Below are 27,505 nucleotides of genomic sequence, written 5' to 3'. Positions count from 1 at the left end.
TGTCCATGGTGTCCTGGAAGCAGTTTTTAAGATGAAAGTCTATTTTAGTGTTTAAATCTTGTACCTGGGTGATCTAGAAGGGCTTTCGACTAACATGTAGAAGTTAACTTGACTGACAATTATTGCAGTGTATCTGTTCAAAGATTGGGTTGCAAAGCGGCAGAACATTTCCAGTACATTTTCTGAAGACTTTCCATGGGAAGTTACGCTGGGGAATTTTAGAAATATTCATATATTATATTTGCACTTTACAATATGCAGCTGCAGTTTTGTGGCATTCTTCACGTATGTCTTTTCACAATATTTACACACAAAGACTTTCCTTGAACATTAGCTTGTGTGAAATCGGATGGTGCACGTGGCATTTCTCGGTAGAATAAGATAACAGTATTCATACTCTCAAGTGTACTTGCATGAAATCTGTCCTATTTAGTCAAAATTATGCTTAAGTATATTTTCCCCAACTATATTAAAAATCCCTGTTCAGGACCAACCTTCAGTTTTGTAAATTGCAGGTTTATTCCCATGAATTCCTGATAATTCCCATGGAAAGTTTCCAACTGAAACTTGCATTAAGCAGCCCTGTGACGTCACTGCTCCTCTCCTGTCAGCCTCTCTGCTGCTGTGAAGACACACAGCGGTGGTAGGGAGGACGGGCTGGTTGTCTCAACCTCAGAGTAACAACAAGTTCACCTGTTTCCAGACGCTTGACGTGAAATTATGACTCAACTGTTTTACCTTCAAACTGATGTTCGTGTTGTTTAATCCGACGTTCCGTTTGTCGTGTAAAACATAACGGAGGACACGAAAAACCCATTCTAACGTTCGGTTTAAATGAATCATTTCACTGTACGACTCCAGTAAACTTGGACCCAAAGTCCGTCTCATTCTCTCCGTGGTCTCTCCGCTTCGCTGTCCGCTCTTCCAGCGCGTCATCCAGCCCGCTGTTCCCCCACAAACACGCAGCAGAGACGGCAGAGACACACGGAGCAGTGAGGGGGGGCGACGCGGCCAAATGTCCGTTCAGAACAGAGTTTTGAGTTCATAGTCTGCAGCATGCTCCACGTTATCACAAGTAATTAGTGGCATTATATTCATTACCAAAGCATTGGTTCATTAATTATCAAACTTCCTGGACAATAGAATGATTAAGAGAGCGAAGCTGGGAAGTGACCATGGCGGTGACTCAGCCGTGAAACCCGCAGCCACAGTAACATATTAGTACGACGCTGAAGTTGGCTTCCGATTCGCCAGCCTCCGATTCGGCACTTAAGGGGAAAGTTAAGGGGAAATTAACTCATTGTGCAGTGCGACTGTTTGTCCACTGATTGACTGTTTTTTGTGACACTTCTTGATGTGAAAACCTTTTAGACATTTTAGGTAAGACATCAGCTTTGCCTGACACCTACTATTGTATCTGTAAAACTTTTATTTTATTTGTGAAAATGCTAAAGGGGAGATTTTGCCGTTTTTGTTTTATACCAAGACCTCATTAGACCAGGTCCAGATCCAAACCACTGTGCCTAGACTTCTCAGATCTACGCACATTCTGGAGACTGGAGGGGAATCAGCGACACAGATGGAGCTGTGGTGAACTGAAGTCAGATTGTAGGAAGTAAACGTGAGAAGAACTATTATCATTTTGATGACTCGCACACATTTAATTACACTCTATATCATACGTTAGATCCGTGTTATCATGATGAACTCCAGCAGTGTTTTTGATGCTTTTACTGCATGCAATTTTTTTCATAAACACCTTCTTTTAAAATCCAACTTGTATCTTAAATCAAAATAATTTAGAAATATTGAATCAGCGCTGTCACCGCAGGAGGAGGAGGAGGAGGAGACGGCCGACTGCATGTAATACAGGATACAATAAATACCCTCCATTAGATCCAGTGGCGTGGCGTGGGGAACATTTCCGAGGAAGCCAAGTGAGACACAACCTCGAAGCTGTGTATGTTTTTTACGGGGTGGGAGCAGAAAAACGGATGTTGCCGTTTATATGTTGCTATTTCCCGTGGTCGGATGAACTATTAGAGCGCCCAGCATCATTTTACCAGGACTTACACACGCTGAGCTCTCTCTCTCTCTCTCTCTCTCTCTCTCTCTCTCTCTCTCTCTCTCTCTCTCTCTCTCTCTCTCTCTCTTATTATTATTATTATATGATTATTGAGGGAGCAGGAATCCTTGTCAAAAAGGAGACAGGGCCAGCAGAATAGCCGCTGTAGCTTGGCGCTACCAGCTAGCCACTCAGTGCGGACCTAATTCTCCTCATTAAAGGTAAGGTTTTTTTCCACCAAGGGAGTTCAGCACAGCTTGGCCTCCTCACAGACAACAGGGTGCAGTAACATGTTTTCAACACTCATTCACCCCGTAACATTTAGAGGGGCGCTGTTTAACACATCATGAAACGCTCAATAATTACTGAAGGGAGACGAGGAGGAGACGACAGACACATCACAGAGGGATTACGTAAACTGTTAAAAAAGTGATTTTATTAAATGATGGTTATATTCTGAAAAAACGGAGGAAGCCTGACTTCCCTTGGCCTCTGCAAGGAAACGCCACTGATTAGATTAGAAAATCAGGAAATGATCCATTCGCCAGTGTGCACTTTGATACTGGGAGTGATTTTGAATTGAATTTATTATACAACCATACAGTAGAATGTCTTGATATTTTCTATAATAACATTCAGGATCACTCAACAAGAATCCATTGAAAATATTTGCAAACCTCTTAAGGAATAAGTTTAATTAATTTATGAATGTGAGGAAATTATCTGATTGTCAGTATGCACTTGAGAGAGATTTTGAGGTGACTTTATTATAAAACCATCCAGTAAAATGACTTGATATTTGCTGTGTAACTGCTAGTCACAGTCACTCTGAACAAAGATCTATTGAAGAAATTAGCAAACCCATCATTTTCCTCATGTTTAACCGTTGCACCTGATATAAAAACTGCTTTCAACGCCATTTTGGTAACTTCGGGCACCCGTACCGTAAGTACAGGAATAGATGCGCAACAGATTTCGGCGGCTGGCGTGACCGCAGTGAGCCACGGCCCCCAGCCCGACTGGAGGGGTATCAACATCCGTGAGGATGTCATGCGGGGTTTGTAAGATAAGGAAGACAACAATCATTGTTCATTTTAACGAATTCACTTATTAATATGGCAATTTCTTGCATCACAGAGCGTGTTTGCTGTAGCTCATCTGCAACGTTGTTGATGGCGGTGATTGTGTCTCAATTGTGTCTCGCTGAAGTTGCAGGACGGCATCAGTGAGCACCCGACCGCTTGATGTGCCATGCGCCCAGGGTGCACTGCTGCTTTGCACTGAGCTGGAAGCTGTGCCGTCCTCACGTCACCCTCCTCACGGTCACCCTCCTCACTGTCACCCTCCTCACCATCACCCTCCTCACCGTCACCCTCCTCACTGTCACCCTCCTCACCATCACCCTCCTCACCGTCACCCTCCTCACTGTCACCCTCCTCACCGTCACCCTCCTCACTGTCACCCTCCTCACCATCACCCTCCTCACCATCACCCTCCTCACCATCACCCTCCTCACCGTCACCCTCCTCTACACCCAACACTGCAGACTCTGGAAGGACAGAAAGTTTAAAATCTGTTTACCTTTATCCCTCTGGTCTCAGTCGCGTCTGTGTCTCCCTACTTTTCGGACACAATCCCCGTCAAAGTCACATCAAAGTCAAAGTTCCTCAAATACTCAAGCAATACATTAAATCCATGTTGGTCTCTTTCTCCGTTTCTGAAAAGTTACGTTTCTTTGCTTTTTCCTGACCTGTCGCCGTGATTCACCACGAAAAGGGAACATTGCGTACAGCTTGCCTGTGCACAGTTTTATAAATCTGATTTTTTTTTTGGCGCACGCAAACTTTGGCTTTTGGGCGTACGTACACTTTTAGTAAGGATCCTACTGACAGTTTTATAAATGAGGCCCCTGGTCTGTGCCACGGTCAAGTCCTGAAGTGCAGGAGGGCTCACTCACGGACATTTTGAGCCCACTACTTTTGATGCTGACTTTACCTGAGGGAATTACCCACAGTTCATAGCGTTGCAACGTGAAACGTGGGGTTACCAGGGGAAGTCAGAGGAATTACAATGTGTGTACATATTACATGACGCACACACATTTGTTTCTTTATTGTATGTTTAGGGGTGAAGGAAAGGTAATGGTACATGCCAATTAGGGAAAGGAGGTGCTGGGGGGATTTAAGCGGGTCATTTGGGGGAAGATGGTGTTGAGTGAGGATGTGTGGGAAACCTGTTGTGTTGAAGGTAGTGATGGTGAGATGAAGCCTCATGAAACATCAGAGCCTCTCAGCCAGATGAACCACCCAAAGCTTCAAATAAGTACGCTAGGGACCCCTAGTGGTGAATGAAATAATGAAGAAAGTCAAAGAGTTTCCAGTCAACCTAACATGAGATGTTTGCTTCATGTGCCGATCCAACATGAAATCATTTGAGAATTAAAGTCATCTTGGTGATACATGTGTGTGAGTGTGCCTTTCATAAATAGTTCTGAACTCAAGGTAGAAAATAAGTCATTCGGTAAAATTCAAACCTGGATTTGAACCATCAACACTTTGATAATGTGTCTTATTCCTTAGCCACTACACCACCATTGTCTATTTGTAGCATGAGATAGTAGTAATACTTATAATAATGACATATAATAATAATCATTTGGCGCTGGCATTCCTCTCTGCTTGCTGGCTGGTGTTCAGAGGGGTTACCTGGGGTTGCAAGTGTTGCTGCTGTCGGTAAGATAGAGCTCAGTCTGCTGCTCATGATATATACATTCAGTTAGAATATATGAGCTTTCTGAACCAAGACTTCTTCTTCTTGGGGCTCTGGCTCTGAAGGTGGTCCAGCTGGGACCTCAAGGAGCTCTCGGTGGTCTCCCACTGCTCCTCCTTCTCCTGGAGAGTGTGCTTTAAGCTCTCCGTGGCCTTTGATCCAACCTGTTCTATGTGACATAGGCGTATTCTATTGTTGTTATTGGATACCGGTTTGAATTGTTTAACTGGTTCAAACAATATTTAAAAAAAATATACAAGTACACTTTAAAAACGGATAAAATAAAGCAATAAAATATACAATTGTATCATTTGGAAATGAATCAACATGACAAATGCAAGGACAAGGCATTCATCAACATTTAACATTTACATACTCGTTACACTGCCACCTATAGGTTCAGCATGGTTGTGACGGCACTAAAGGCGATGCGTTCAAAGTCAAAGTCTCTGGTTTTCCCAAATAACCTACTCTGCCTTTAAGTACCAAGTATTTTAATTCTACATATAGTGTTAATATAATACATTGCTAAAGCTAATCGCTAACATTATGTCACTATTAGAGAACTTAACCATAATGGTAACAATAGCCGACATGCTAGCAGTTAGCTCACTAGCTAGCTACCTTAAATGGGTAAAACTGAGCTTAATGCTTCATTTACGCTACAGATTTCACGATGTTCCCAGAATTAGCATGTTGTGCGACATCATGCGACAGAGTAAATCCAGCAGACCAGATGTAAGATTCCGGGCTCCGTGGACCTTTTGACCCTAGAGCTCTGTCACATGTCCAAGTGAGCAGCATGTTCGGCATTACAAAACGGAGGTACAAAGTCATGTTAAAAGAGACCCGGGCTCACTAACGGCTGAAAGTAATCCTCCAGCATCACTTTGTAGGTCCGTCTGTAACCATGACGACGGGAAAATGAAGAGCGACGGAACAGAAAGAACGGCTCAGGTTTGTGGCGCGCCGTCGGGACCCCGCTGTGGTCTTAGCGAAAAACAAAACCACATAGTTAGGTTGAGACAACAAAGCCACAGATAGGTTTAGATAACTAAACTACATTGGTAAGTTTAGATAACTTAAACTTTAACTACTGTTAGGTAGTTCTTTAATAAGGTGATCACATTCATAGATCATTTCATAGATCATATACTTATATATCCTGAATTTTGTACAGCAATACAACAGATACATATCTTTATTCCTATTTTGCTTTTTACATCAATTATAACTTTTAACGTGGCTGAAAAAAAATCTATTAAACCAAAAATGAGAATGTGACATATAAGTAATGAATCAGTTTGTGGTTATTGTGCTTGGTTGAAGAAAAAAACAGAATCTCGACGGCGTGTGTCGTGTGTGTAGCCCACAGAAATCGTTTATTGCTGGTATAATTATTTTCTATACAAAAAGCACATCTCGTTTCTTAATGTAACACATGAAGGCATTATAATGCTGTGATTTACAAAACGTTACACAAACTACATTAGGCATCTCATCTGGTTGGGGTGTGGGTTAGATTTTCAGTGAATATACAGGGGTTGAAATGGTCTAAGGCAAGTAAAGGATTTGCACAAGGCATAAGGTGAGTCAGGAATATCTCATTTCTCGTATTTATAAAATGCTCTTTTATGCCCAGATGTCCCTTTGTTTCATATTGCTCTCTCTCTGTATCACAGCTTCCATATAAGAAGAGTAGGATGGACTGGAGGTGTCTGAAGAGTGGAGGTCTTTGTGTCTGTGCTTGACGTAGAGCTGCATCACCTGTACTCAGCTGTAGTGTTTATTGTATTTACTGCTAATGTCCTCAGAGTCGCTGAAGTCGCTGAGGAGCAGGCTGCTCTTCAGGGTGCTTCCTGTTCCGGCTTCGGTCAGACCTGCCGGGCACAACACAGCAGGGTTACAGCACCAAGTGTTGTCGCGGTAACCGGCATCCCTGTCAGTACCCAAATGCGCCATGTTTTTGTTTCGATAAACAGCCCATGAAATAAAGAAGACAAGCCTGACATAATTCATCGACATGAATTATTAAGAGTTAGACAAAGTGCTGGTACTTGTATTTCAGTACTTGCTGATACAGAGTACCGATAGGAGGATTTAATACTACCATTACAGTAACAAAAAAAAAATCAGATCATTAAGTTATGACTGGGGCTGACCTGATTTGGCTCCCTTTCCTGTGGAGGTTCCCCAGACACTGGTGCTGGGGGAGTCCAGGCTCTTCCTCATTGGTCCAGAGCCCGGGGCTGGTTTGGACACTTCCTGTCTGTCCTCTAAGGAGGACACCATCCACTCACTGCTCTCCTCTAGATCTGTGCACTGTCACCACAGAAACGTCATTCATACACGGCCGACACGGCTTTTCCACCACATCACAATGACACCACTTGTGAAGCTCACCGTGAGTTCCTGGACCTCGTCCTGCCTCTCTGGAAACACACTGATGCCCCCTGCTGGTTTCTTTATTGCTCTCTCTGCAAACTGCTTCTCCATTTTTCGAGCCAGGTCACTGATTTTGTTCTCTAAAAGAATTAATGAAATACATTCTCATTAATGCAAGTTGACATTTCTAAATACTATCCTTGATTTCTCAGGTTTTCAGAGTTTTGTTTACCATGAATGAAAAACTAAACTAAAAAACCTGGACTCAGAACAGAACACTTGCCTTTGCCAGAGTTCCTCTTATCCACGTTGCCGTTCTGGTCTTTGTAACTCTGGAGATGTTTTGGGTCAATCTCCTGAAGCTCACTGAGCTCCGACCACTCGTCCTCCTCGTCGCTGCCCATCTTCGTCACCGCGGTCTTGGTCCCACCACCGAGCGACCCCCTAGCCAGCTGGGGGCTGGAGGAGTGTCTGGCTGGAGCCGGCCTGGCTTTGCTTGGTCTGATTTGGACCTGGTTTAGTCTCGACTGTGGCGATTTACCCCTCTGGTGTTTTGGGGGTTTTTCCTCCTCAATATCCGTGTCCTCTTCTTCCGATTCCTCATCTGAACTGAAAGGAGGGGTCCTCGAGAATCACAGAAACCGTTTTTAACCCATCGTTCAACTTCAACCTACAGAAAGCATGTTATTTTATCCAGTTTCTCTTTACTTGGATGTGAAGGTCCTCAGAGCGGACTTGACGTTGGGCGTAGAGGTCTTGGGTTGGACGGCGGTCCTGATCCTGGGTGCCGGCTGGGGCGTCTTGGCCTGTTTGACTGCAGGTCCAGACATCACCTGGATGGCTCTGGACGGCAGGCTGCTGGATCGAGGGCGGATCTGCAACACTGCACGCAGACAAAAACACTATTAGAGGATCAGTCACAGACTGTGTGTCAGAGCTTATGTTAGTTTATGTGGCAGCAAACGAGCTTTCCCAGATTAGACCGATAGTGATGTGTGCACACAGTCAAAACCAATTACAAGCCGCTAATGCATGGATGACAAGCTAGTCGTACAAAGTAGTACAGTGTGGTTCCAACAGACTGATGCATCCATGCAGACATCATGCAGTCGGTCGGCTCCGGTGGTTTCGTTGCCTGTTTTACCTTTCTCCTCTTCTGACAGCTCCTGTATAGGATCCAGCTTAGGAGCACAGACTGGCTCCTCTAATTGGACAGCACATGAGGTCAAAGGGCGTTGATAAAAGTCAGGTAAAATGTTTTTTTTAAAGGGGGGCTGTCTATGTAAATCCTTCATGCATGGAAGCGCATGCTCAGCCTCTCTGGGAGTGACAGTTTCTTATTTCCTGATAAGACGACAGCCACTCACTTACCGAGCACAACTCTCTTTGGTTTAGGCTCCGGAGCTGGTGCACTGGCGATGACTGGAAGACAGAGAAGACATGCATGCGTTGAGATCGTACATGACGTTTCCTTCAATAAAACAAAAAGGAACTGAAATGGTCTCCAAACCTGGTAATTCCACTAGTTTGGTGGGTGGATTTGAGGAAATATTCCGCATCTGGAAGTTGGGAAAAGGAGCATTAATGATTGGTGGTTTTGTCAGTGCCATCTGCTTTAATGACAGGATAGAAAAAGGAATAATTGTAATAATCAACTTTTTTATTAAAACAATGCAAGTTTGTGAACTCTGGCTGCTCAGCTGTTAGCGAGTAATGGGAAACTGTGGTTCCATTCCAGGAAAAGTATCCGTTTCCTGTGCACTATGGTTCCTGTCAAATATACAGTATCTTCATGTCTCAATACAACACAATCTGAGGCCAAATACAGGATATCCTGAACAAGGGCTGACCCCCCGCCTGATAATATAGTCAGAGATTTAAGGTGAGTGTCAGAGGTGTTTTGATAAACAACATCAACATAATCAATAAGTGGTAGTATCAGTTGTGTGATTAACCTTTTTCTGACATGAAATGTGAAACAGTTGATTGAACGGTAAAGTGAAGTAAGTTAATATAATTGTTATTTTTTAAACTGCAGACTGAAGCACACACAGAGCCCCTCTTCCCTCGGGTCGTACCACTATCACAGGGGGGAGGCGGAGGGAAGTAGCAACAATCTTCCAATTCCTCGGTTAAAAACCGAAACGAGGAGGTCCAAAACAACCAAGGAAAAGAAAACACCGGTGGAAAAGAAGGAAAAAAGAAAGATTGCCACAGTGCCTGTGATAAAACCAGAGTCAACATCGGACCCGCGTTTCAAACGTGGCGTGATCTAAGGGATTTCAAAGTGCACTGAGTCGAGGGGGAGGAGCTCTGTGGTCGTGGGGGAGGAGCCTGAGAGTTGTAAACATTCAAAATCTGACAGAGTGCCCTCGATCCACCGGACTTGCCGACTGGGACTTTAATAAAAGACAAACTTCTGTGGTCTCTAACTTTATCTGTGATCACTCATTTCAAATGTTCATGTATTTTTAGGCTTTAAATGTGTCATTTTGCATCATGGTTGGTCTTCACTTGCAGCATGTTGACTAACTGATGCTGGTTCTTCCGTTAGTCTCTCACACAGGCGATCATATAGTAGATAGTAGATAGCAAACTAAGCCATGTGTTTGTTGTTGCAGGACGCCACACTGAGCCCATCACCAATGCAGTTAGAGAGGAGATTCTTGAAAGGGCCAGCAAGAGGAGCAGGACAAGTCCACGTCCCTCCGAGGGCTGCAGCCTCACATTTAGTGGGCCTTCATCAAGTGGCAGTTCTGGTTCATCGTACACCTGCTCATCTGACAGCTCAGGTGAGATGAGACAGATCATTATATCTGTGTTCTCAACTCAACAGTGTGAGCAGTCTGCTATTAACGGCTCAGCTCTCAATCCAGATACAAGTGAAGCTGCTTGTATTAAATGCTTGTATTATCAGGTCAACACTTGTCAACACTTGTTGAACTGATAATAGGCATTTATAAAAATTCAGCAAACATTTTTCATACTCTGGCATGAAACTTGCGTCACAGAAACAGCTGGGTAAACATGGAAGTGCCGTCTACGCTGCGGTAGCGTTAGTTTAGCGTTAGCAGCCGAGGATAGAAGCTATCAGGCAAGCTATCATGACATAATAAACTATCGCACAGCACAAATGTTGTACCAAGAATCTAACAGAACTCTCCCTCAGAACCTGCAAAAACTCTTCATACACAGAGAGAGACACAATCTTAGAGGGAACATGATTTTCAGGCAAAGGAAGGTACGAACTACGTTAAAATCCTTTTCCTTATCGGTCACAGGTGTAAGACAATGGAATGTGTTAGAAGAAGAAGTAAAAAAATCAGCAACACTAAGTGGCTTTAAGAAGAAGTATGTAAATTCAACTGTTGACCGGTACAGATTATTGCATGAGAGTTGAAAAAGGTCTGAGGCACGAATCAGCAGACATGGTGTTGTGACGGGATGGGAGCATAACTAATGAACATTCTGTACCCAAACAATAAGTTGAACCTGAGAAACTTGTATGGTCCGATGTCAGTTGTACGTAGCAGGGAGTATCAACAATGTGGAGATAAATTAGGTACGAATACTAATCGTGACTGTTAAATCCAACAGTCCACGATGGAGTTGCTGAACTGGTCACTGAATGCTATCGACAGAGTGTTCTCAACACGGCGTGCGGGTTCTGGTGAACCTACGTGCCCCGACGGGACCTTTATGTCCGGCTACATCATGGATGGTTGGGGAAAGTGGCAGCGGCGGCGCCAGGGTGGGGCTTGGTTGGGCTATAGCCTCATCGAGAATTGTGTTAGCCCTACTATTAGCCCTACTATAAAACCACCAAGAAAAAAACAACAACAAAATAACCAAGAAAAGTGCGGAGTTCAACAGCACCACCACGTCACGTCGTAACGGCATTCAGGCAGCTGCGATGACAACTGTCACTGATCAGGGTTCATTAACAGACTGTACTGTCCGTACGTCAACGTCACTCATGTGAGCCCGCTTTTAGTGTATGCTTGACACAGAGGCAGTAGGCTACTAGTTTGTAAGCTACCTGGCTCTAGCAGTTAGCGTTAGCAGCTTATAGTCACTCACGTTAAGTTAACGTTAGTAAGCTGGTCAAAATTGATCATGGATAAATTTGTTTCAGTCAGGACCACTTTGTCAAAAAGAATCTTTATTTATTTGCACAAGTTTCATTTGGCGGTATGGTACTGTTCTGGGACTCCCTGCTCTTCCACGCGCTTGCGTGGAAAGCCTGAGGCAGGAAGAGCACCTTCCTGCCCTTCATGAGCCCTCATGAACGGCATAAGCAGGGAGCGTAGCAGCAAGAAAAACCCCAGACAGAGCAGACCAACAAGAACAATGGTAAGGTACATAACAGATGACAGGAGGAGCTGGGGTGGAGGTGGGTTGAAAAAGCCGGCAGAGGAAGCAATGAGGGAGGTCAGGCTAGAGCGGTTTAAATAGCGCGCTCTGAATGCAATTTCCCAATAGGAAGCGGGTACGGGGAGTCAGCTGAGCCGTCAGCTGATCTCCTCGGTTTTGACAGCTACGCTGTTGCTGCTGATTTAGAGCTTGACGTCGTGGCCTGCCAGAACTAACGCTACGCTTGATTTCAGTCAGGACCACTTTGTCAAAAAGAATCTTTATTTATTTGCACAAGTTTCATTTGGCGGTATGGTACTGTTCTGGGACTCCCTGCTCTTCCACGCGCTTGCGTGGAAAGCCTGAGGCAGGAAGAGCACCTTCCTGCCCTTCATGAGCCCTCATGAACGGCATAAGCAGGGAGCGTAGCAGCAAGAAAACCCCCCAAAACGACCACACTGGCAATTTCCCTGACCCTCTTTCTACGAGAGATGTCAGGGGGCTATCTGAGTTCAAATAAATGTAGCCTATTTAGGTAGGAGATTAGTAGATCCGTTGCCCCTCAGCTTGATGAATAAAGAGGAGACAGACGTATCCTATCTGCTCTTCCACGCGCTTGCGTGGAAAGCCTGAGGCAGGAAGAGCACCTTCCCGCCCTTCATGAGCCATCATGAACGGCATGAGCAGGGAGCGTAGCAGCAAAGAAAACGTATCCTATCTGCTCTTCCACACGCTTGCGTGGAAAGCCTGAGGCAGGAAGAGCACCTTCCTGCCCTTCATGAGTTATCATGAACGGCATAATATATTAATAATAATAATAGTAATAATAATAATATGATAATAATACATATATTTGTTGGCGCCTTTCAAACACCCCATGTCACCTTACACGATAAATTCAATTCAATTTTGTATTGTCAAACAACAGAGGTCATCTCCGGACACTTAATATTGAGCAGGACTAGAATACACTCAAAATTTCAAGAGTCACCACAATTTCAAAGTCCCAACATCACCCAGGGGCAAGCTTTACAGCGACAGTGGCAAGAAAAAACTGCCTTAATAGGCTTTTAGGCAGAAATCTCGTGCAGCCCAGGCCCTTGGGTTCCAACTGCATTTGGTGTTGGTAGTATGGTAGTAGTAGCATTAACAGTAGTGGTGGCATTAACAGAAGCATGTATCAAGTAGTAGTCCATGGCAGCAGGCACAGCCAAGCCGGGAGCGCAGCAGCAAAGAAAAGACCCCCAAAACGACCACGACGGCAATTCCCTGACCCTCTTGCTACAAGAGATGTCAGGAGGCTGAGTTAAAAATAAAGGTAGCCTATTCAAATAGGAGATAGGCCGATCAGTTACCCCTCGGCTTGGTGAATAATAATATTTTGATTATACTTATGTACATCCAATATTCGGCTCATGGCTTGAGCATCTAGGATGGCGCAGATAACGTTCATAAGCAGGTGAGGACCATCTGCCCATGGCTTTTAGGTTGGGCACATTGCTGCTGTGGTTGCTGCTCCAAAGCGGAACGAATGAGCCATGCAGCGTTCTGGAGAGAGGCCGCAGAATTGCAGAGGAGGCGGAGGCAAGAGGTGAACCAGGCTTGTGACAGGGGTTCTCCTCCCTCCGTGATGAACAGCGGCTCCTGTGGGCTGGCTGGAGCACGGCTCCCAGATAGCGGGCCATGGAAGACAGTGGACAAAAATCTGAGTTAGTTTGGGAATTAGGAACAGATATTCCGCTTCTGTTTCTATCAGTTTTGGAATGTTTCAGGAACACAAAAGGTAATGACTGTGGACTGTTATTAACGAATAAAGTGTACGTTAGCAGCAAAAGAGATAAATAACACTTGTACCATGTAAAGTGCACTGTAAACAGATATTTTAAAATGTAACATGAAATGTAGTAGCTGCCTGAAACCCGACGGACAAAGGCTTAATGAACCGGCGCTTGCTCCGTTTTGCTCTGTGTACTCATCACTAGCTGCTAGCGTGCTCTGCGTGATGACGTAACCAGCATAGCAAACAGATTGAAGTGACTAGATCGCTGATTCGCTGTCACTGTATTGCTGTGTAGGATGTTAATAAAAATGAAATGGCTGGATCGGAATGCTGGATCGGCCTCATTCATCCGATGTCCAGCTAATTAGTCGATATCGGAGCTGATATCTGATCCGAGTATCTCTATTAAAACCCATAAGGCTGTTCCTAACAGTGAGCCTATGAGCCAAAGCACCCGTTCCATGGTGGGTGATTAATTTGTGCAAAGTGGAGTGTGGTGAAAGGGAGACGAATTTCTTGCCTTGGGTTCCTCTCTTGAAGCCGTTTAGCAAGCTGTTGGCGGATGGATCTGAGCAGCGCAGGTGGAACTGGACACCTGCGAGGAGGCCTTTGATGGAGGACGGCTGCATTTGCGGGACTCAAAACAGTGAACCAAAAGCATGTGCGGCCTGGAATGTGAGCTGCTAGATGATGAAGATCCCCAGCAAGGATGCCCAAGTAAGGCGTCTTATAAATCTGTTAATTAGTTACAGTTGACAAATTGCATACGTTTTTATGGATTTGTGGAACATTGGAGTCCAAAGATGTCACCTTATCCTCATCTGCTTTTGGCCTGCCGGCGGATGGACTATAGCCACGGGTTTGGGACACAGCTTGCATGGTGTGAGAAAGAACTGCGAATGGTGCAAGAAGGAGCTTAGCGGCCAGTGCAGTGCCTGCTGATTAGAGCCAGGTCGACCACAGACCAGTCCAGTCTTTGGTTAACCTCTGAATGAACATGGCAGCCCTGGCAGAGAATGATTTGTGATATTCATAAACAGAGTTCCCCCGTATGACATGGCAAGATCGGCAATGATGGAAAGATCCAGTTCGGCTGGACGGATGGATAGACTTCGCAGATTACATCTCTGTATACGCCATAACAACGGAGAATCCTGCTAGTGTCAGAGTCTTTCCAGGTCTAGGATCATTAGGCTATCTTCCGTATCAACATCATGGACACATCACCACAATCTACCACACACTTATCATTACGCTTGTTCAGGATGGTCTTGGCTTGACTTGATTTATCACACCGACGAGAGCTGCAGGTGTCTGAGGGGGCGGGCTCTAAGAGACTGTGGCCGAACGCCGTCGAGTCTGACAGCAGAGTCAACGTGACTCAAGCGATAGGCTATATGCAGCGGTACACCTATTTGTGGCCCCAGAACTATTATTTTTTCAGTATGTGTTTTTGGTTGGGTCAGCACGTGTATCGGGACTTGTCTCCATGCCAATGATACACAGACAGCCTGTTATTGGGTCGCGCTGCGAGCATTTTTAGTTTCACTTTCGTTTTTGAAGCGGTTCGCATATTGCCACTTTGCCAGTAGGAGCATAGATAGATAGCATAGACGGGAAAAGATTACATGGAAATGGCGTGTTCCAAGTTCTCTGCCTAAAGAAAGGTGGACAGTGAAATCGCCAATTTAAAGAAGAATGGACTGAAAAGTTTGCATTCATTCTTCCTCCAACCAGCACAAGACCCATGTGCTTAATATGCCAGGAGACTATCTGTGGTGAGATTTCCAATTTGAAGCGGCATTATGAGACAAAGCATACACATTTTGAAGAAACATATCCTCAAAATTCAGAGGTAAGAACAACAAAAAGAAATGCACTAAATACAGTATATCACATGTGGCCTGACCGACCTCAATAAATGGACCTTTGAGTCATTGAAAAACATCTTTGTGGCCTTGAGGATTTGTATTTGAGTACTCCTGCTATATAGGTTATATATACACATATATATACGCATATATACACACACACACTTACACGCACACGCAGGCGACGTGTGTGTGTGTGTGTTTTTTTTTTTTTTTTTTTGTATTATCATCCTATGTTTGAATTAACTGGACCTCACATAATATAAATAGGCCTGCTCACAACACAATGCACAGACTTAAGATCAAGCCATGAGATTAGCGACCAAAATAAAGGCAAAGCATTTCACCACAAGGTGACCGCCGAGTGCATGTATCCCTGACTGCAGACCCGCAGACCTCAATGTGGGCGGAGTAAAATGTTTAACCCCGCCCACGGCCTCATTTACAGTTTTTTTCAGTCGCTAACAAGCGTTTGTCCAACCAGTTGTCACATTTTCAAAACTCTAAACACAATAAGCATAGCATCGGTCTTCTGTGGCCATACCATTCACACATTTCATGTCGTTTTCACACAATAAGCAGTCAGTGAACACATTTCCACAATGCTTACATTTTCTCAACAGACAAGCTATACCTCCCAACAAAATTATGGATTGTTTTTGTATTATTTACGAATGTTAACACACAACATCCCACAATAGCAAAGACAATATTCCAAACCTTAGATACAGTATCAAAACCTCTGCTTCTGCAATGATATCAGTTCAAAAACAATATCTCAGCTGATAATAAACAAACAATTGAATAAATGACACAAAGCTGATTTATGTTGGGTAAATTGGGCCAACCACAGCTGATTCCAGGCTGGTTTAGACTCAGTGGCAGGAGTTCTTTTTTTATATTACATTGACACTTATACAGTAAAAGGAGGACTTTGAGGAGTGATGTTTTTGGAAACAGAAACAGAAAAAGACAAACTTTTTATCTGGGCTTTTTGCTGTTTTGTTCAGAATGCTCTTGTGTGTTTCATGGATATTTTGTTGTAAGCAATACTGGAAAACTTTTTCTGTCTATCGTACTGTAAACAGTATTTTTACTTTACCTCAACAGTAAAGGGAAAAAAACTGATTTGCTTTTTACTGGAATGCTTTTGAATGTGAACTGTTAGTGCCATTTTCTATTTTCTGTAATTTGGTACAAGATCTGGATATTATATTATTTATATTTATATTTAGTAATTTCCCTTCAATAATTACTTAGTGTATTTTATAGTTTTGCATTTTAGTTGTGCATATGTTAGATGTGCTAATATTGTTTTGATTTATAATGGAACGCATACAGAGCTGCGACGTAGGAGCTCGGGCAGCCAGAGAGACGGAAAACTGTGTGTATTGAACCTTTTTGGTGAACATTGAGTAAAAGACGGAGCGAACACACTGTTTTCTACCGTCGTTCAAATACAAACACGTGTAGAGACTCGTTATTTCCGTCTAGAGTGGTTAAATGTTTACGAAATACTTACCAAACACATTAAGGGAACTTTAGCCACTACATGAACATTACATGTGGACATACAGTTCCCAACCAAGAAATGTAGTGTAAAAACGGTGGATTGCATGTTTTGCATGCAAATACCTGTAAAACTGAAACATAAAAGTCTATGCAGTTTTTGCAATGTCAACAATAGCCAGTATTTTGAAAGCTGGTATACTTTGATTGACTACATACTTGTGAAGTGAAATTCTCGAATGGGGCGCTACTCTGTGAGCGACTCGCGGCGTGCTGCTCCCGTAATTTCCATGTTTTTGGAGTTGTTTTGTGTTTTCTGAGAGTCCTTAAGTGCGGTATTTACCGACAGCAAGTATGACTACGCTCAAGTACTTAGCGAGTTTGTGTGTCCTGATCGCCTTTCTGGAACCAGTATTTGCGATCTGTATCACACCGGCAAACTCCATGACACGCCATGGAGGGAGGCTCACCTACTCACGGGAGGCTCTGCTGGATCTGCGGCCTGCCTCGCTGGATCTACAAGTAACACCTTCTTGCCTGAATGGGATTCCTCAGCATCTACAGAGGAATCATTACATCAAGCGCATTCGTAGGAAAAGGGGATCCAGAGGAGGAATACGGAACAGAATGAGGAGACGAGGTAGGAGGCTGCCACTACCTGCAATAACTCTCCAATGTGCGATCATTACGCAACAAAATAACTGAACTTTCCGCACTCATCAAACTTGACTCAGACTACCGTCAAACCAGCCTCTTCTGCTTCACGGAGACATGGATTTAAGATCATTCGTTTTGACAGAGACACTAGGATGACGCGGAAGTCGATTGGGGGCGGGCTCTGTATGGCTGTCAACACAAAGTGGGAGAAGGGGTTGTAGCCGATTCCGTGGTCTGTCCAGGGACCATGGTCTCTGGCACGGACCAGTGGTCACAACCACTAGGGGCGCTAAAGACACTGGTCCCGACCAGCTCCTCAGTGGTCGCGACCAGTAGCTCTGTGGCACGGACCAGCTGGTCTCTGGCACGGACCAGTGGTCACAACCACTAGGGGCGCTAAAGACACTGGTCCCGACCAGCTCCTCAGTGGTCGCGACCAGTAGCTCTGTGGCACGGACCAGCTGGTCTCTGGCACGGACCAGTGGTCACAACCACTAGGGGCGCTAAAGACACTGGTCCCGACCAGCTCCTCAGTGATCTGCCCTGTGGTACCTGTGGTCTGTGAAGCAGCTTTAGTATTTTCTCCCCTTTACACTCGTTTTGGCAGCACTGTCAGCTGGATAAATGTCAGATATCATAATCTTTTGTCTATAAAATACACTTTATCAGAATTATTATGATTAATATTGTTATTATTATTGATTATGAAGATCCATGTGGTCGGGACCAGCTGGTCTCTGGCACGGCCGGTGGTCACAACCACTAGGGGCGCTAAAGACACTGGTCCCGACCAGCTCCTCAGTGGTCGCGACCAGTAGCTCTCTGGCACGGACCAGCTGGTCTCTGGCACGGCCAGTGCTCACAACCACTAGGGGCGCTAAAGACACTGGTCTGTCTTGTGGTCCTTGTCATCTGCCTGTTGTCTTACCGAGTGGTCTTTGGAGTAGTTGTACATTTAATACACCTTCTCCCTTTTCTCATTGTGTTGGCAACACTGTGCTGAATCAATGTAAAAATAATTATTTTGTCTGACAAATATTTTTACTATCAATAGATCCCGACCACACTGATCTTCATAATCAATAATAATAACAATATTAATCATAATAATTCTATTTTATAGACAAAAAATTATGATCTCTGACATTTATCCAGCTGACAGTGCTGCCAAAACGAGTGTAAAGGGGAGAAAATACTAAAGCTGCTTCACAGACCACAGGGACCACAGGGCAGATCACTGAGGAGCTGGTCGGGACCAGTGTCTTTAGCGCCCCTAGTGGTTGTGACCACCGGCCGTGCCAGAAACCAGCTGGTCCCGACCACATGGATCTTCATAATCAATAATAATAACAATATTAATCATAATAATTCTGATAAAGTGTATTTTATAGACAAAAGATTATGATCTCTGACATTTATCCAGCTGACAGTGCTGCCAAAACGAGTGTAAAGGGGAAAAAATACTAAAGCTGCTTCACAGACCACAGGTACCACAGGGCAGATCACTGAGGAGCTGGTCGGGACCAGTATCTTTAGCGCCCCTAGTGGTTGTGACCACTGGCCGTGCCAGAGACCCGCTGGTCCGTGCCACAGAGCTACTGGTCGCGACCACTGAGGAGCTGGTCGGGACCAGTGTCTTTAGCGCCCCTAGTGGTTGTGACCACTGGCCGTGCCAGAGACCATGGTCCCTGGACAGACCACGGAATCGGCTACAACCCCTGCTGCAAAGTGGGCTGTCAACTTCACTGTAAGAGAGACTGAATGCAGTGAACACCATGAAATCATGCCCGTGTCGTTCAGGCCTCACTACCTTCCCCGTGAATTTACACAAATTACAGCCATCCTAGTGTAGGCCTATGTCCCTGGACCTGATTTCACATTTGCAGCGGAGCGCATTGCTGACTGCTACAACAGAGCTGTCAATCAGAGCAGCGATCAGCCTGTCCTCCTGCTAGGGGACTTTAACAGATGCGATGTCACCACACTGCTTCCAAACTTGGAGCAGTATGTCACCACACCTACCAGACTTGACAGAACGCTGGATCTGTGCTTCGGTAACATACCGGGAGCTTATGTCGCAAAGCCCCGCCCACCACTCGGTCGCTCCGACCACAATGTCATTCTGCTGCTTCCAAAATACAGACAAAAACTAAAAACAGAAGACATACAAACAAAAACTGTTCAAGTCTGGAAAAATGACTCTGTTGATGCATTAAGGGGCTGCATGGAGATCACAGACTGGGAAATATTTTTCCAAAGCTATGAGGGAGACCTTAATCTGCTGACAGACTCTATCACCTCCTATTTGTCCTTCTGTGTGGACACTGTTATTCCAACAAAGCAGGTCAAGCTGTACCCGAACAACAAGCCTTGGGTTACCAAGGACCTGAAACAGTGTCTTAACAACAAAAAGGTGGCATTCCTACAGGGAGACAAAAACAGAGTGAAAGAGTGCAACAGTGAATTGAGCCTTCTCAAGACGTCTTCTCAATAAGACCAGGCTGGCCAAACTCCACTATAAGAACAAAGTGGAGGAAAAATTCACCACTGGCAATGCAAGGGAGGCATGGCAGGGACTAAACACCATGATGGGCAGAGCCCAGAAACCGGCCCTCATCCAATGCTCTGACCCTGCCACCTTTGCAGAGCAGCTCAACACATACTATAGCAGGTTCAACATGCCACACCCCCAGAATGACTGGACCCTCACCAGCAATTCATCACTCACAGTGGATAAAGGGAAGGTCACATCCATGCTGGGCCGCATCAACCCTCACAAAGCCTCTGGCCCGGACAGGCTCAGGGGCAAGGTGCTGAGGGAATGCTCAGCTCAGCTGGGTGATGTAATCACTCGACTATTCCAGCATCTCCTGGACTCCAGCTGTGTCCCACGGATGTGGAAGGAGTCCACGCTTATACCGGTGCCGAAGAGAGCCAACGCCAGGGAGATGAAAGACTTCAGACCGGTGGCCCTCACATCTATTCTCTCTAAGTGTATGGAGAGGGTGGTGTGTGATCACCTCACTTCTATGGTGGTGGACAAGCTTGACCCGCTTCAGTTTGCCTATAAGGCAAAGCGGGGGGTGGAGGATGCCTGTTTGACTCTCCTGGACACCGTTTGCAGACAGCTGGACTCCCCACACTCCCACACACGGATTTTATTCATGGACTTTTGTTCCGCTTTTAACACAGTCAACCCGGCCACCCTCTGCAACCGCCTTCTGGATCTACAAGTCCACCCATCACTCATCCTGTGGATAAAAGACTTCCTGCAGGACCGGTCCCAGCACGTGGTGGTAAATGGCTTTAAATCCAAGAACGTGATTTTAAACACCGGTGTCCCCCAGGGTTGTGTTTTATCACCAATTTTATTTTCCATCTACACAAACAACATAACAAACAACAACAGTGACATTCCCCTTTTTAAGTATGCAGATGACATGGCTCTGGTGGCCGACATCAAGGATCACTCCTCTCTGGCTGCCTACTATCAGCAGGTCAACGCCCTGATGCAGTGGATCAAAGAGAGCTCTTTGGAGCTCAACATCTCCAAGACCAAGGAGCTGTGTTGTGGGGGGAGGCAAACATCTTCCCCCCAACCTCTCTTTGAACCTCTGAGGCTGAATGGGCAGACAGTGGAGCAGGTAGAGGCCTTTAGATACCTGGGCACAGATATGGACACCCACCTTTCCTTCTCCCAGCACACAGACTCTGTGTACAAAAAGGCACAGCAACGCCTGTTCCTGCTGAGGAAACTCAGGAGCTTTGATGTCAAACAGGACATTTTAACAGCTGTCTATAAATCACTCATAGAATCTGTAGTCACGTTCAACATCACATCCTGGTTCACCCTCACCTCTGTCAAAAACAAATCAAAGCTTTCCCGGATCGTCAATCAAGGAAGCAAAATAACTGGCAAAACTCAAACTCAATTATCAGTACTCCATAGCCAGGCAGTTAAAAGGAAAGCCCACCTCATTACACAGGATCCCACCCACCCCCTGCACAAGTCCTTCCAAATTCTGCCATCAGGCCGCCGGTATAGAGTACCCCTATCTAAGAAAAACATACACAAAAACTCATTCATACCCATTGCCATAAACAGCTTAAATAAACAATGAACAATGGACAAAGGAACCCTGACGCACTGTCACTTTACACTTTACACATACCCACAGCTTTTATTTAGTTATTTTTACAGTTTTTAATATTTATACTTGTTTTAAGATCTATACACACTGTGTGTGCTCTCAGAGATCAACGTTGTTGTATGAATGCCTATCAGTACATTTTCATGTTTGTATGTCGAGCCACGTCAACGATGATTTTCTGTTACGACAGACAATAAAGTTTTCTGAATCTGAATCTGAATCTGAAAACAAGTGTTATTCTTTGACAGAATAATTTCATTTTGAGTCAGATTTCCAGTGTTTTGGTAAAGTTAGTGTGTGCAGAGAAAGATGTGTTCTATTTTGAAATGAAGAGTTAGTATATATTTAACAAAATGTGTTTTTGAGAAGAAAATGATCCATATGGCAAATTGTGTTTTGTAGGAGTGAGTCTGTGTTAAGAGTTTCGAAAAAGTATCTGAAGTATGGGTAAGCGCTTGTTAGCGATTGAAAAAAACTGTAATACGGTGTCCGAGGAAGGACAAGAAGTGATAAACCGGCGCGCAGATTGTTGAGTGCGCAGAGCGCATACCACATACGCAGCGGAACCTGGTTCGATTCCCGGCCAGCAACACTTTGCTGCATGTCACATCTCCTCTCTCCCCCATTTCAAAACATCTATCCACTGTCTAAATAGAGGCGCTTATGCCTAAAAAAGAAACCATAATGAATGTACCTTAATCATTCATTAAATGATGAAAAAAGTAATATATTTTAATGTGTGTTTATCATAATCAAATGTAACCTGAGATACTTTCTTAAAAAATTAAAGGGATCAGTAATTTTAATTTATTGAACAACAAATTATTTAACAACAAACAACAAACAAACATTAACATAAAACAAAAAGGCAAACAGTAAAAATGTTAATGAAATACTGTAGTGATTAATGATGATCATAATGACAAAGATGATAATGATGTTCATTATAATAATAATGACAATAATGATATTAATGATGATAATGAAATATAATAATGATGATAATAATACTAATAACACCAATAAACAATAACAACAACAGCAATAATAAAAAATAACACTAAGATCTATAACAATCATCATAATAATAATTGATGGACTGCGTCCTGTCCAGGGTTTACCCTGCCTTCGCTTAATGACAGCTGGGATCGACTCCACCCTGCAACCCTGAATACAGGATAAGCGGTAGACAATGGATGGATGGATGGATGGATAATAATTATTTTGTGGGTGGGTTAGGGGTTGGGGTGGACATGTCTGGTTCTGAGGTATGGATCGTATAATATCTGTCTTAGAGGAACATGGCATTGATTTTCAAATTTTCCTCATCCACACGAAGTTTGAAGAACGTCTCCATATCCTCCTGGTGTTGAAAGGTGATGACAAAATCCTCCTTTACGTTATCCAATTGTCCTTCTAGGACGTCCTCAAGTGCCTTTATCTGATTGGCAGGGTCCATTTGGAGAATGCAGGCTCCATCACCTGCCCACGGACTAAATGCTGGTGTGTGTTGATCCAGCTCATTGCTCTGTGAATGTCGTTGAGGATTGCGTGCTGAACCTGGTTAAAAGACCCACGTTGAAATCAGAAATAAATCCAACATGCAGTCATAACTGCAGTTAAATCACAGCCACTTCATATTTGTAATTTTTTAAGAGGAGAACTGGGCCTAAGAGGAGAACTGGGCCAAGTCATGACTAATATTAAAAAATAAAAAATATGCATTTTCTTTTACAATTACAACACATAGGTGAAGTTCAGTGTTCAGAATAAGTAATTTTTTCATTATCATTTGCACTTCTTTACTGACCGAAAGGTTCTTGGAAGCATCGCCATCCAGTCTTCCAATACCTTGGTCCAAGGTAACATCACAGTCCTTAATGGATACACAAAAGCATGAGTGATTGTGTAGGTTTTAATGGTGTGTAACATGTTTGTGTGCAATAAACTTCTAGTACTACCTTTGTGCCTCACTGAGGCATGGCCCTTAATGTGGTTGTCCATTTGATATTTAGAGGATGCACTGTACTTGCAAAACGGACATGGTCACTGCTTTTTGTGGACTTGGAGGGGTCATCCCCACGTATCACGGTAATGTGTCTCTATACGTAAAAAAAATGATTACATGATTACAAAGTCACAAAACACCAACATTATTTTTTTCTTGTGCTCTGATTAGTCTCATTAACTTACAGTGCATATACCACCGAATGCACTCTGATATTAGTATCACGTTAGTTTAAATATAACATTAGCTCATGTGCAGCTAATTCACATAACCTAATGATACACCTAAAATTAAATGAGCAATATCATAAAAGTCACACTTACTTCCATTATTTATCATACCAAAGCGGCAGTCAGAAGCGTGGAAGGAGACCGGAGGAATATATCAGACCTCACTGCGAACCCGCAGCAGCATGTCTCCTCTGACGGCGGTGTCAAATGTTGGGGAGTGGGCAGGGTTAAACGTTTAACTCCGCCCACATTGAGGTCTGCGGGTCTGCAGTCAGGGGCTTCTCTCTTTTTTTCCACCAAGGGAGTTCAGCGCAGCTTGGCCTCCTCACAGACAACAGGGTGCAGTAACATGTTTTCAACACTCATTCCCCCCGTAACATTTAGAGGGGCGCTGTTTAACACATCATGAAACGCTCAATAATTCACGAAGGGAGACGAGGAGGAGACGACAGACACATCACAGAGGGATTACGTAAACTGTTAAAAAAGTGATTTTATTAAATGATGGTTATATTCTGAAAAAACGGAGGAAGCCTGGCTTCCCTTGGCCTCTGCAAGGAAACACCACTGATTAGATTAGAAAATCAGGAAATGATCCATTCGCCAGTGTGCACTTTGATACTGGGAGTGATTTTGAATTGAATTTATTATACAACCATACAGTAGAATGTCTTGATATTTTCTATAATAACATTCAGGATTTTGAGGTGACTTTATTATAAAACCATCCAGTAAAATGACTTGATATTTGCTGTGTAACTGCTAGTCACAGTCACTCTGAACAAAGATCTATTGAAGAAATTAGCAAACCCATCATTTTCCTCATGTTTAACCGTTGCACCTGATATAAAAACTGCTTTCAACACCATTTTGGTAACTTCGGGCACCCGTACCGTAAGTACAGGAATAGATGCGCAACAGATTTCAAGCGGCGGCTGGCGTGACCGCAGTGAGCCACGGCCCCCAGCCCGACTGGAGGGGTATCAACATCCGTGAGGATGTCATGCGGGGTTTGTAAGATAAGGAAGACAACAATCATTGTTCATTTTAACAAAGTCACTTATTAATATGGCAATTTCTTGCATCACAGAGCGTGTTTGCTGTAGCTCATCTGCAACGTTGTTGATGGCGGTGATTGTGTCTCAATTGTGTCTCGCTGAAGTTGCAGGACGGCATCAGTGAGCACCCGACCGCTTGATGTGCCATGCGCCCAGGGTGCACTGCTGCTTTGCTCCGACTTGGAAGCTGTGCCGTCCTCACGTCACCCTCCCTTATAAAGGGAACATTGCGTACAGCTTGCCTGTTTTATAAATCAGATTTTTTTTTTTTTGGCGCACACAAACTTTGGCTTTTGGGCGTACGTACACTTTTAGTAAGGATCCTACTGACAGTTTTATAAATGAGGCCCCTGGTCTGTGCCACGGTCAAGTCCTGAAGTGCGCGAGGGCTCGCTCACGGACATTTTGAGCCCACTACTTTCGATGCTGACTTTACCTGAGGGAATTACCCACAGTTCATAGCGTTGCAACGTGAAACGTGGGGTTACCAGGGGAAGTCAGAGGAATTACAATGTGTGGAATATGACATTTACACAGATATATTAACATTAAAGATTTAAGGAGCATAAAGCACTTGAAATCATAGACATAAATCAGACGGGTGTGTAGAGGTGGATACACAGGTGGAATGAGACGCACACATATTTGTTTCTTTATGGGGTGAAGGAAAGGTAATGGTACATGCCAATTAGGGAAACCTACACCCTTGCCTCTCAGCCAGATGAACCACCAAAGTGGTTCCACCCCAAAGCTTCAAATAAGTACGCTAGGGACCCCTAGTGGTGAATGAAATAATGAAGAAAGTCAAAGAGTTTCCAGTCAACCTAACATGAGATGTTTGCTTCATGTGCCGATCCAACATCAAATCATTTGAGAATTAAAGTCATCTTGGTGATACATGTGTGTGAGTGTGCCTTTCATAAATAGTTCTGAACTCAAGGTAGAAAATAAGTCATTCGGTAAAATTCAAACCTGGATTTGAACCTACAACACTTTGATAATGTGTCTTATTCCTTAGCCACCACACCACCATTGCCTATTTCTAACATGAGATAGTAGTAATACTTATAATAATGATATATAATAATAATCATTTTTAATATAAGTAATGGATCCATGAAGGTGGGTCAATGCAACTCATATGATAATAACAATAATTATAATAAACAGGACACTACAGGGAGTCGAACCCCATCTCAGTAAACTGAAAGTATCTCCACCGCTGTCTTTTTATATTATTATCGCCATTATGTATTCATTCATATTAAACTCATGAATTACATATACATTGATTTATAAATATATATCCATGAATGAATACATTTGATTTATAAATTATATAGATACATTATTTTGTGAATTATATTTACATTAATGTATTATACAACATTCATTTATAAATTAGATATACATTACAGTCCTTCTGTGCAAATAAACTTTTTTTCATGAGGCATCAACTGTTTCTTCCCTTTTCTTCACAATAGTGAACAATTTAACAAAAGGCACAACTAGTTTCTTTCTTTGTGTTTTTTATATAAAAAGGCCAGTGTTCTTCATACACCCTTTTCAGCCAATTAGAAGTCGAGGACTTGCCTTGGCTGAATGGGACGACCGTACCTGGAACAGGGATTGCTGTGCTCTGGTTCACACACTCAACCATGGTGAGTTTGTTGTTCACTTGTCTCTTTTTGTCCAGAGGTCAAATCGTCTTTGCTGACCTCTGGCTGCTGTGTGAGGTGTGTGTTTGTTAAGGAGGACGTGTAGTCGGTCGCCCCTGAAGGTCCGTCCGTCGTTGCTTTGGATGTGGGAACTTGGCGGGGTCTCTGCGGGTTGGATGACTGTGCAGGTTTCCAACAGCCATCTTCCTGCTGGAAACGGATGGGTGCTCCGGCATGCAGCGCCGTCAGAGGTGGAGCAGACTTGTTGCATTGCTGCTTCTGGCGGCGCTGGCATTCCTCTCTGCTTGCTGGCTGGTGTTCAGAGGGGTTACCTGGGGTTGCAAGTGTTGCTGCTGTCGGTAAGAGCTCAGTCTGCTGCACATACATACTCGTTACACTGCCACCTATAGGTTCAGCATGGTTGTGACGGCACTAAAGGCGATGCGTTCAAAGTCAAAGTCTCTGGTTTTCCCAAATAACCTACTCTGCCTTTAAGTACCAAGTATTTTAATTCTAAATATAGTGTTAATACATTGCTAATGCTAATCACTAACATTATGTCACTATTAGAGAACAATGGCCGTCCTATTTTTGAAGAAAAGGCTGAAAACGGAATACCCAAAGTAAAATGGTTACTGTTTTTGAACCCCTATGACTACAGACACAAAGCTGAGCATTCCTGAAAGATAACCCTATGAATTTTCTTCTGCAAGTGTCAGATTTACTCTAAGTGTTACTGACACTGAGTTACTGCAGCTCAAACATAGTGGAAATTGCAATTTTTTTGCCTCGCCTAAATTATTTTTCTTTTTGAATGAAACAAGTTAGCTGTGGCTGTTATATATAGGCCTAAAAGTTGAATGAAGCCACAGCCACAAGCCTGACCAACAACTGGTAGAAAGTGGATAAAAAGACACCCAAAAATGAGCTTTGCAAGTGCAGTGTTGTAGGGCAATGTCAGACGGAGCTGCATCTGGAACAAGTGTTCCACATGAGATTATGGGTATTTTT

General features: G+C 43.8%; 3 protein-coding genes across 3 annotated transcripts in view; 1 reads left to right on the top strand and 2 right to left on the bottom strand.

The window, feature by feature from the left end:
- LOC311010014 (scavenger receptor cysteine-rich type 1 protein M130-like) overlaps nucleotides 1–936 on the bottom strand; it is a gene marked incomplete at both ends in the record, with an annotated part of 29,115 nt that extends 28,179 nt beyond the window's left edge. The window contains one exon of the mRNA XM_084004497.1: nucleotides 849–936. Within this exon, the coding sequence (XP_083860623.1) occupies nucleotides 849–936 (88 nt within the window). The remainder of the gene's footprint in view (nucleotides 1–848) is intronic.
- The window catches only part of LOC311010064 (scavenger receptor cysteine-rich type 1 protein M130-like), a gene marked incomplete at its 5' end in the record, with an annotated part of 423,347 nt that overhangs the window by 277,341 nt on the left and 118,501 nt on the right, over nucleotides 1–27,505 (top strand). The window lies entirely within an intron of this gene.
- Nucleotides 6,349–17,418, bottom strand: LOC311010013 (cilium assembly protein DZIP1-like; the record flags this gene model as incomplete). The annotated part of the gene is made up of 9 exons (XM_084004496.1): nucleotides 6,349–6,714; nucleotides 6,997–7,156; nucleotides 7,238–7,359; nucleotides 7,503–7,843; nucleotides 7,928–8,102; nucleotides 8,364–8,423; nucleotides 8,591–8,641; nucleotides 17,207–17,290; nucleotides 17,391–17,418. The coding sequence occupies 9 exons, from the start codon at nucleotides 17,416–17,418 to the stop codon at nucleotides 6,608–6,610; spliced, it is 1,128 nt and encodes a 375-aa protein (XP_083860622.1). The 3' UTR covers nucleotides 6,349–6,607.

The sequence above is a fragment of the Eutrigla gurnardus genome (genome assembly GCF_963514095.1).
Source record: "Eutrigla gurnardus genome assembly, chromosome: 24".
NCBI classification, from domain to species: Eukaryota; Metazoa; Chordata; class Actinopteri; order Perciformes; family Triglidae; genus Eutrigla; species Eutrigla gurnardus.
Note: the sequence above shows the minus strand (reverse complement) of the source record. Positions and strands in the feature narration are given on the sequence as shown.